Below are 11,581 nucleotides of genomic sequence, written 5' to 3'. Positions count from 1 at the left end.
TGATGATGATCAGATCCGGGGCTTGTGTTGGATGCTTCGAGGAGGAATAGAGGGTTTTTTTTATTATAGCGGGCTGCAGCTGCTGGTGGGGGGTGCTTGGAAGTGGGACAAGGGAACAGATGGCACCAACTGTCTTTGCCTCTTTTTCTATTCGCTGCATCTTTCGCTGCAGACTTGACGATGCCACAGTGATTTAGGTGAGAGTGTGTGTGTGTGTGTGTGCGTGTGCGTGTGTGTGTGTGTGTGTGAGTGTGCCTAATCTCCTGGTGTGAACAATGGTGGACAACCGCTACGCCACGGCCCTGGTAATCGCCTGCGTGCTGAGCGCCCTGGCCACCGTGTACGTGTCGGTGGCCGTCGGCACGCAGCACTGGTACCAGTACAGCAGCCCCAGCGTGCACGGAGAGGCCAACGTGTCCGAGCTGTCCTCCCTGTACGAGGAGTTCCTGGACGGGGAGTTCGACGAGAAGACGTACAGCGACACCTTGTTCCGGCTGAACGGAACCGTGGGCCTGTGGTGGCGCTGCGTGCTCGTGCCCGCCAACAAGCTGTGGCACAAGGAGCCAGGTACGTGGTGACCTCTCTCACTCACCTCCTCACACTGTGGCACACATCACCCCCCCCAGAAATGCCTAAGTTCAATCAATCAATCAATCAATCAATCAAGTTTTATTTGTATAGCCCACATTCACAAATCAGAACATTGTGTGACATCCTCTGTTCTTAACCCTCAACAAGAGTAAGGAAAAACTACTAAAAACCCTTTTAACAGGTAAAAATATGTAGAAACCTCAGAGAGAGAGAGAGCCACATGTGAGTGATCCCTCTCCCAGGACGGACAGAAGTGCAATAGATGTCAAGTGTAAGAAAACATCATCAGGATTAGGATATGAAGGATAACTGGTGTGTTAAAGGGCTCTTCTCAACTGACCAACATTAACTTCTGACACGTTCCCATAGAGTCTTTTGACTTCGGGGCTCTTTTTTAATGGCTAGGGAAGATGAACAGTCGATAAATCTAGTGACAAAGTCGTTAAATTGGGAGCACTGTGTGTCACTGATGCTGGTGTTAAATGACTCACATTCAAAATTGTATATTCTATACAAGACAATGAGGTATTAGGACAACTTAAAGATTTTCAGTTCTCTACAGTTGAAATCAACCTATCAACAGTGCCTGTGTCTGTGTGGCAACATCCAATACTCTTTGCTTCCTTTTATCCATCTAAAATACTCGTTCTGTTCAGTATTTATTATTAACTAATAATCAATCAATCAATCAAGTTTAATTTGTATAGCCCACATTCGCAAATCGGAATTCGTCTCATAGGGCTTTAACATTGTGTGACATCCTCTGTCCTTAACCCTCAACAAGAGTAAGGAAAAACTACTAAAAACCCTTTTAACAGATCAAAATATGTAGAAACCTCAGAGAGAGCCACATGTGAGGGATCAATATTAATGTCTCATCTAAACCTTTTTATAATCTCCAAATTCATGTAACATTGTGATTCAATGTGATGCATAGTTGTGTTTTGGGAGAGTTCTTAATGTTAGAAGTTAAAAACTTTACAGTGATCAGAATACAAAATATTTCCATCTCAAAATCAAAGTATTTATTGCGTGACGTTTTGTAATTTTGTTGATTAATTAGAAACTGGATCATGTGTCTGAATAAAAAGTGTTAATAAAAGCATCACTGATGTTGACAGGAAATCAAAACCTGCATTTTCTTTCTATTCGCACTAACACAGCAGTGGAACAAGAATGAGTCATGGCCACGGTTTATTATGCAGCAGCATCAATCTAAACTTCATAAACTTTTTAAACTATATCTTTATAAGACAAAAAACACTAGAGTTTTCAAAATAACACTAGCTTACCTGAATCCAGCAGACATAAAGCTGTAGCAGGAAACTGTGGCTATAACTGATCTTTTATACATTTCCTTGGAGTTTTACATAAAAAAATTCACCATTATTAGACTCCTTATTTGTTCTTTAACATTGTGTGACATCCTCTGTCCTTAACCCTCAACAAGATTAAGGAAAAAGTACTAAAAGCCCTTTTAACAGGTCAAAATATGTAGAAACCTCAGAGAGAGCCACATGTGAGGGATCCCTCTCCCAGGACGGACAGAAGTGCAATAGATGTCAAGTGTAAGAAAACATCATCAGGATTAAAGTTTTTAGCAGCATCAATGAGGGTAAACATTTTTCAATACTATATGTCAAGCAGTCCTGCTGCAAAGTTGTGGAGATGTTGTCTTGCAAAAGCCACACCTCGGCCGTTAGAAACCGCAGGTGTGGCTCACCCTCCAAACAGGTGGAACAGAGGACGCATCACCACTTGCAGAACAGGGGATTTCTGCAGTTGTCAATCCGGTCTGAGCTCAATCACACCCAACTGTGTTTGAATAAACCCACATGAAGACGAATGTGCACGGCTGCGTGATGAAGCAGGCAAAGCAAAACAGCTTCAGTCCAGGTTTTGGACACTTAAGCCATAGAAATACCATTTGATATCCAAAAAGTGGCCTCAGTTAGTTGTTTGCTATTTACGAAATGGGCAATTTTAGGTTCACATCCAGATTACACTTTACCTAGAGCACCTCATGTTTGCAGGGTCCACGTTTGTTCTAGGATATTTGTATAAGTAGGCAACTTTGGTTTTTTAAGCTTTATGTTGGGGTCACAAAAGTGCAGCTTCATTAATTGGCCCACATGCGTATGCCATCGGCTGAATTTCTAATCTGTGTTCACAGTGGTGAATAAAAGAAGTCACTGGAGGAGCCTCAGTTGACTTAAATATATTAGTTCATTACAACATGGATCTGTATACAGAGAAGATTCTTTGTCCAACGTACAAAGGCTGACAGTCAAACCCCAAAACTTGAATAAAAGCATTTCGGATTTAAACCACATAATAAAGGCATTTGTTATGTAGTTTAGACAGTGGATTGTACATTGTGTTCTTCAAAAGAAGCTGAGAAAACTAAAGATTCGTCACACGTTGTCTGTCATATGTTTTGATAGTAAGGGAGTCGTTTATTTAAGAGTACTACTGACAGCACATGGCATAACATAAAACATGAAAAGATCATTAATGTACTGTATCATGCTACGTGTAGTTAACTGTCATGCTCCGATTTAGCTTATTTACGTGAGCAACCTCTTTCAGATGCCAAAATGGTGCTGGAGTGTCGAAGCTTCACTCTGTCTCAGCAGTTCACTCCCAAGTACAAAGAACCAGGAAATCACAACAGTGGAGAGGACATGCTGCGCACCTGTAAGTTCTGTCTCAGCAGCTTTAACCATGTTCATGTGGTGTTCATTGCTTGTAAAAACATTTCACCCACCCCTCCATCTGCATCTTGGTTAGTAGATAATGAGTGAATTGTCATTTTTTGGGGGAATTATCCCTTTAATTATGTCCAATATGTGATGCTGAATAATACACTGTCCCGAATTGGGTCCCTGTTGTCTGTCATGCAAAAGAAGGTGGAAAACTGAAGTCACTGTAAAGCCCACTGTCTGCATCCTTCCTGTGTCTAGACCTGTGGAGGTGCCAGTTTCTGTTGCCACTGGTATCACTGGGCTTAGTGGTGTTAGCAGCCCTGATTGGATTCTTTGCCTGCCTCTGCCGGAGCCTCACCCCAACCCTCGGCATCGGAGTGCTTCACCTGCTGGCTGGTAAGACCTGTTCAGTCTTAACCTCATAATTGTCGGCATTTTTCTTTATGCTCCTGCAGACAATAATTAAGCGAACAATAAGCAACTGAGGAGAATGTTGAAAGTAGTTTGCCTCGGGCTGAACCCGCAGGTTACTTGAGTCCATCAGCAGTGTTACATGAGTTCATCAGCAACATAAAGGCATGTTCACAGTTAAATACATGTGCAAAACCCAATTTTTTATTTGAAGAAATCAAATCACGCTTTGATATAAAGGAAATTAAAACCGTGGTAAAGAAGGTAACATGTTTCGGAATATTCTAATTTATTTCTGTTAGGTTTTTTATGTTCATGCTAGTGCCACAATAACCAGAAATGCAAGCGTTTCCGAGCTGTTTCAATTCATTGTTAATGTTGCGTGTTGAGCGCACTTACAAGAAACTCTCACCTCTTCCAGCAACCCAATGCTGAGGTGTGGCAGGCAGTAAAAAAAACCTGCTCTCATAAACCTGATTTACATGCAGCAGACAGAAACTAGCTGGGGACCACAGCAGAGTTTTTAGCAGGTGGATGAGACCAAGTTAGAGCTCAAAGGCGAATAATGAATAAAGAATAATGGATTTATAATCATCGTGTGGCCAAAAATGCATCAGTTTCTGCTGTGCGCTACATGTTTGCCATATGTTAATTTTGTTTTTACTAGGCTATTAGTTGCATTGTTCCCGGTTGGTCAAAAATAAGTTATTGCAGGTTTAGTCAGATTTAAAACAGCAATATTGACTATTAGCAGACCAAAGCAATGCAACAATATACAACATCAGAGAGAGATACAATATAACACAACAGCTAATCTACTTTTTGACCATCAACAGCATTCGATCAATGTCCGTAAATTCAGTAATTGTCCATTTTGGCTTGAGTCTGTGTAGCATCGCCGTCCAAATCAGGGAAATTTTAGGCCATTTTGAATTTAAGAAATGCAAAGGGCAAAATCACAAAATGAAGGATGGTTGTTAAAGGTTCAGGATCCTGATATTTTGCATGCTGGCTCACATTCACTCTCTCTTACTGTTTATCTTGATTTCCCTATGAGGATTTCTCAAAATGTTTGATGTGGAAAAATAGGCTAGTTTGCAGCAATACTTCAATCACCGTGTGTCTATTGTTTGATTTGTCCAAAAATATGAGCGTGTGAAATGTCAGGCACAGAAATAAATGTAAGAAGTGTCTCGGTCTGCCCCCTAATGGTTGTTCCCTGCAGGTCTGTGCACCTTAGCCACAGTGTGCTGCTACCTGGCAGGGATGGACCTGCTCCACAGGGTGTCTATGCTCCCCGACAAGGTGGATGGCTCACTGGGCTGGTCCCTCTACCTGGCTCTCATCTCCTCGCCGCTCCACATGATGGCCGCCGCGCTGCTGGTGTGGGCGGCACGCAGCCACAGTCAGAATTACTACCGCATGACAGCATACCGCGTTGCATAGACACAGAGAGCCGTGTGAATTCATACCCCGCTCTGACACCGAGATGGATTTTATAGGATGATCTCAGAGGAGCGGGATTTGGGTCAATCTGTGCACCTCCGATGGATTAAAGTGCATGCACACTGCAGTAAAGACCCTATCTGCTGCATTAAAAGATTTGATTTTCATCTTTCTCTGGGAATTGGTTTAAAAAAAGGTAAATCAGAAAGACGTGTATAGCACTGCACATGCTTGGTTAAGAGTAGATTACTACACGCTCATTTAATTCAATATATATTGAAAAGTTCTGGATCCTAGGATAGCTGCATTTTACGTCCACTATAGGAGGACTGTCTCTACCAGGTTAATTGCAGACACTAAAAATGCAGTTTCTTAAAAACCACGACACGTGTTCTGTGGTCTAACTCCCTGTACAATTTGATCTCGGTAGAAAGCATTGATGCAAAGGGGAGAACGTCCAAAATGCCCTGAACAAGCCACAAAGTCTGGAGAATTTTCCTTTAAGGATACTTGAAGGTCCAGTGTGTAGAGTTAAGGGACCTCTAGTGGTGAATTTTCATGTTACAACTGAATACCCATCACCTCACCTTCCCCTTCCAAACATGAGAGAGAACGTGTGGTAGCCCTCAGTTGTTAAAAGGGGTTAAGTTTGTCCAGTTTGGGCCACTGTAAAAAAACATGGCAGCCTCCGTGACGAGGACCCAATTGAAAACATCGCTAGGATTATTTTATATATTTAATTTCTACCAATAGATCCCTTTCACCTAAATCCTACACACTGGCCCTTTAAAGTACACTTAAAGACTCGGGTAGGCATATTGAATTCACCTAATGTCACAGATTTCGTGTCAACCCAATGAATAAACAAGTTTTCTGAGATTCTTCTTGGAGAACAGAATGTGACATACTTTGGAAAGCCCAGCGCTTTAATAAGCGGGTGTGTCTCAGATGGATGTCTGTCAAAACGGGCCTTGTACAAGTTTCTGGCATTAAAGGACAAAGGTGTACTTTGTACTATAGACAATGTGGTAGTGCATAAGTGGTACAGACTGTGGTATTAAGAGTGGGACGCACCGACTGTTTCGCTGCCCTCTACTGGTTGAAATCTGTTAGACTTCTGCTCACACCCCAGGATGAAAACTGGGTGCGGTGACATTTCTGATGAAGTCCTGGACGCACCCTGACTGTACCGAGACAAACAATTGAAGATATTTATTCTTATGTTTGAATAAGCCTTTTACCAACCCGAAACACAGTCTGGGAATGTGAACAACAATGAGCTTTACAGTGTTGTATTTATAGATTAAGGTTAGAATAGGTCAAAGGTCAGTTTTATTAAGATTGACTTTCGACTCTTCACTTTATTTACTTGTGGAAATGAAGGTCACATGGTGTTTTATGGATATTGTTTTGTTCGCCATTTTGAAGTATGATTTTAATGTTTGACAGATTTTTGTAGCTTTTTTTAGAATACGAAAAATCCCTCATGTACTCAACAGTAAAAGTACTTCTTTGTGTTCTGTGTTCTCGTATTCTCACTGAAATAGGTTTCCATGTCTTTTGTGATTTAGTTTGTGCATATTGTTATTTATTTGATTTACATTTGTTCCTTGATTATTTTTTTCCAATCATTTCCTTCTTTCACCATTATGGGAAAAAACAACAACAAAGTTCAGTAAATAACAGGATCTAAGGGAAATAGTTTCCTGTGAGGCATTATGAATGTACTTTAAATGCCATATTAGGATAAGCTGCAGTATTCCTTTGCACTTAAATTATTTTTGAACATATCTGAATATTGCTGTAGTGCTTGGTAGTGAATTTCTATTTTTTCACAATGTTAATGTCCCAAAAAATCTAATGCATTTACAGAAAACGCAGCTGTTACTTTTAAATTCATGCTGTAAGTTTCCATAGATATATAGAGTATTAGTGCTCACAAGGCTATATGGGATAAGCCTGTGTAATGATGCAGCCTTTAAATACAAGATATTCCTCAATCCCTGAATCCACGATAGAGTAAATAGTGTATAACAGCTGTATGACTGTGCTTTTGTGAATCTACAGTGAATGTGTCGTCCATCCTCCACCTGAATATTGTGTGTGAGCATATGCAATCGTGCACGCACAGCGGTGCACGTTCAAAAGCAACTGCTGTCGTTTCAATAAAAAAAGTTTGCAAAAATTTATTTCACAGTCACATCAGTGTCATTGGTTTGTAAAAATCCTGTCCTCACTCCTCTTCTGACGCAAATCCCTGTCCGTCAGTTTGCTGCTCCGCCTCCGTCTGCGCCCGGATGGCGGGGATCATCACGTGCCTCTTTCTCGCCAGGGAGAGAGCGATGCCCTTCTCGTAATAAGCACATTCGTTGACAAAGAAAGGAAAAAGAGGTTCGACGCCATTGTATCTCAGTGTTTCACCTGAGAAAGTCTGGAACAGCGCGTCTTCGGGGTGGAGCAGGCAGAAGTCTCGGTCCTGTAAGGGAGGGCAGGGAATTAGATTTATGAGCTGAGGTTGCTGTCAGCCGAGAGCGCTGCACTTTTGTGTGTGAGGTTTTTCAGCAGTGCAACCGCTAAGAAGTTTTAAAAGGACAGTTTAGAGTTATGCAGTGCTTTACAGGATAAAAACAAGTACAATTGAACGTGATACATGATTAGGAGAAAGCACACCTATAAAAAAGGCGTCTTTAAGATAGATTTAAAAGAGGATAAGGAGTTTGCAGGATGGTTCTCCTTAGAGAGTGACAAAAAAAGGCCTGATCACCTGTAGTTAGGTGCAAGTCCAGGACGGACCGAAAAATCAACAATGAGATCTTAAAGTCACATTCACGGGAAGCCAATAATGAGAATATAAAATCAAAGAAATATGCTCTATTTAATTCGGTTTGATGAGGAGTTTGGCTGCTGCGTTTTGGACGAGCTGTACTTTACGTGGATTCTGTCGGCTCAGGCGGTTGAGGAGAGAATTGAAATAATCTATAGAGAAGCGGGAATGACCATCTCCGTCAACTTTATTCCAATTCATGATTATAAGTTGTACTTGTTTATTTATGGGAAATAATGGTTTGTATGTTTGCAACCTTTACTTCTGAGACAACCTTGGGCCAAAGAAAAACACGTTTTTACCTTCAGGGGGGAAAAAAATGCTGTTTCCTGTTCGCTTCTTGTAAGAAACCAGTTAATGGTTGCATCCTCCTCCTGTGACTCACTGTCATCAAAGCGACGATCGCCGCCAAATACCTCTTACGTTCTTAAACTCTACCTCAGAACTCAATCTACATCTCTGAGAAGCAATCGTAAAAGACAATGTCTGCTATTTATAAAGACGTTGCTTGTCAGTCCAGTCATCAACACAGGCATCATTATCAGGAACCTCAATCAATCAATTCTATTCCTGTCATCTACGGGCCCACACCTTGAAGCATTTATTAAATTTTTTTACACTTCGTATCTGCACCATCATTTTGACATTTGAACTTTAGACAACAGAAAACACACAAACACTGTATTTGTCGCTTCCACATCATTGTCATGGAAGTTTACTCGATGTTCTGGAAAGAAAAACTCAGTTTAAATCCCAGTAAACATTAAACTGAAACTCCACACACTCAAGGGTTCACTCGGGGTCAATTTTTTTTTTTTTGTTCCCTCCGCCAAGCAGCTTGTGTTATCACTCTGGTTTGCAGGAAACAGATTACGGCTAAACTCGGTGGAAGGGTGTCATGTGGGTCAGGATAGCATCCATTATATTTTGGTGTGGATCCAGGAGTTTCCCCCCCCCCACTTCCTTTAAATAATTGATGGATCTCCCTGCAGCTTAATTGAATGTAAGAGGACTGGTTGGGCGCAACTGAATGGCACTCTAGTCGTCACTTTTATTAATATTATATCTTATTTGTTATACATTAATACATTTATCTTGTGAAATTCTTCATAAAGGCCCGACCGTCATGGTAGGTGTTGTAGTCCCGGGTTAAACAAGTGTTTTCCGGATGCCTGTGAGTCACCATGTAATTTGTCACCTATTAATAGGAGCAGATTTAGTGCGTTTTGTACGTCATAATTGCTCCTTGGTATGAAGACGTCTTAGAGCACCACGCCCGACCTTGTTGTAGGAACAAGTACTGTCAATAGATCTATGAGCAACGGGGGAGGTTAAGGACAGGATACAAGTCATCCCCGTGTTGTTCACAACACCTTTTAACAAAAACGTACTTTTCCTTGCGACAAAAGCCACCTTTGTGTTCATGCTGTAATGTAATTAAGGTGATACTTCATTGTTAGGTTGTTTATGTTTATTCTTTTTAATTTTATCCACTCCCTGGTTCATTCGAATTTACGCATTTAGGCGAAGTAGCTTTCAAATCGGACAAAGGCCCGTCTGTTTATAAAGTCCTGCAGCTACAAATACGCTTCAGACTGTACCTGGAGTTGTGGGTGAATGGCGGCTGTGATGTTGTGAGTCTGGTCGTCTCTTGGGTAGTCGATGTGTTTAATCATGGTGAACACATCCACAAATCCTCCTTCAAAAGTAGTACCTGAGAATAAAAGCAAAGACAAACTGATGATGGAGTCCAACAAGGGGTTCAAAGATGCGCAAAGTGAAATAACTCCATTGGTAACCTCTGTTTACATGTACCTGAGTTGAAGGAGCGAACCCAATCGAGCATGTGCTGCACGCCATCTTTCATCGCCGTGTAGATGTTGGACCTCACCACGCCGTGGGGCTGAGGGCCGATCTCCATGGCTACAGAAAGTTGATTTGAGACGGGAGTCATCACAAATCATGCAGCTTCACTGTCCTTCCAACAATCAGTTTATAGTCAAAAAGAACTTCTTACCGAAGCCGTGTTTTCCCACTGAATCGAGGGAATAGGATTCTTTTCTGGAGACGTCGAAATGGATGAACCTCATTGGTACATCTGGCATCTGCCTCTGAAAAAAGACAAATCAGACTTTGTGTTTTTTATTCTACTCTGGGAGGTTTCTCAAATGTGCAGAGGGAATGGATTCGACTGCTTGTTTTTTTCTTGCCTGAAGGTGTCTGAATATGTGCAGGCAGATCCAGTCGCAGTCAGAATATGCGATGAGGCACAGGCCCATGTTGGCGGTGGTGTTGTGGAGGTCACAAACAAGATCCACCGCCTCGGCACTGCCTTTGGGCCCCAGCAGCGTGTTCAGTTCTCGGGACCTGATCATCTCGTAGGGGGCCATGTCTGATACGGGACCGCTGGGAGACAGGAAAAAAGACAAGACAGCTCATCATCTGTCACAACATCAGCATCATCACCACCACCACCTCTCGCTGCCGCCTTACTTGAGGGTGGAGTGGGTGAAGCAGCGGTTCAGGTCAGTGTCCACGTATCTGCGGCACTGCTGCGTGGCCCGTGGGTTCGACAGCACCATCAACACCGACACTGGCTCCTCTTTCTCCTCCTCCTTCCTCTTCATCGCCTCCTTCTTTGCCTTCAGCAGCTCCCTCACCAAGTACACCCCGGACAGCTCATTGCCATGGGTACCGCCACACACTGCGACTCGGGACAACCGCGGTAAACACACCACCTCGTCCACTTCCATCAGACTGAGAGCAGAAAGGGGGAAAAGGGAAAGAAATGTTACTCTGTGTCTGGTTTTATTCGGCGTGCACAAAACTGCAAATCCTCTGTGGTCACTGACACGGCAACATCAAGCTGAAATATTGATTTGTGAAACCTTACCTCGCTTTTCTGGCTCGCTGACCTGTAAAGGAGGCAGTTCCGGCTTTTTGAAAAACGCACCAAAGCAGCACAGAGATAAAAGTCTATTCAAAGTCTCTTTAACCGAGGAGGAAAGCCTGAGGTAGAACTGTCAGCTACACATTCACAACTAAGAGAGGAAATGAGTGACGCGGCGTCACACTGTACATCTTACCCTGCCGTTTACCCTCTTCCACCCTCTACCCGGCTTTCATGCAGATTCACTGATTCAGCATTCCTACATCTCCCACTGTACAGGCTTCAGCTGCCTGTTATGCAAACTCCCAGCGTCCCTCTACCACCTCTTGTCCACTGCACTGCACTACACTGTATCAGGGTGTGTCCTCCCGATTCTGTCGGCCCCTTGTATAGGATGGTAGGTTCCAGTCTGCCTTTCAGAAAATGGGCTGAAAATAAATCTGCTGGCATGACACAGCAGGAGAGGCGCCTGCGATGTGAACAGTGGAACAAAGAGCTCTTCTCGTCAGGAAAAATATCATGTGAAGCAGCCGGTGATTTAAACCCAGAGTCGAGTTTGACTGCTCAAGGAAAAGTTTAAATATCTGGTTAAACTGTGTTACTCTCTAGTTTTACAGACTAATCATTGTGGGACTGCGTTTTATGATACACCTGTGTATCAATTTTTGTATAAAATGAACACGTTCCGGGGGTCTCGGGCGGCACCGTTGAGCC

General features: G+C 42.6%; 2 protein-coding genes across 2 annotated transcripts; one reads left to right on the top strand and one right to left on the bottom strand.

Annotated features, from left to right (window-relative positions):
• Nucleotides 1–275: 275 nt before the first annotated feature.
• On the top strand, nt 276–5,153 carry LOC132996157 (claudin domain-containing protein 1-like). Its single transcript, XM_061066481.1, has 4 exons — nt 276–567; nt 3,181–3,288; nt 3,555–3,692; nt 4,933–5,153. Exons 1-4 carry the CDS (start codon nt 276–278, stop codon nt 5,151–5,153), a joined length of 759 nt encoding a protein of 252 aa, XP_060922464.1.
• A 2,233-nt stretch (nt 5,154–7,386) lies between these two features.
• Nucleotides 7,387–10,730, bottom strand: LOC132996155 (N-acyl-aromatic-L-amino acid amidohydrolase (carboxylate-forming) B-like). The gene is made up of 6 exons (XM_061066479.1): nt 10,471–10,730; nt 10,188–10,383; nt 9,995–10,088; nt 9,793–9,900; nt 9,579–9,691; nt 7,387–7,629 (listed from the first exon to the last, which is right to left on the bottom strand). The coding sequence occupies exons 1-6, from the start codon at nt 10,728–10,730 to the stop codon at nt 7,387–7,389; spliced, it is 1,014 nt and encodes a 337-aa protein (XP_060922462.1).
• Between the last annotated feature and the right edge of the window lie 851 nt (nt 10,731–11,581).

Source organism: Limanda limanda, chromosome 22 (assembly GCF_963576545.1).
Source record: "Limanda limanda chromosome 22, fLimLim1.1, whole genome shotgun sequence".
Classification (NCBI taxonomy): Eukaryota; Metazoa; Chordata; class Actinopteri; order Pleuronectiformes; family Pleuronectidae; genus Limanda; species Limanda limanda.
The sequence above is the reverse complement of the archived record's forward strand: the minus strand, read 5'-3'. Positions and strand labels throughout refer to the sequence as shown.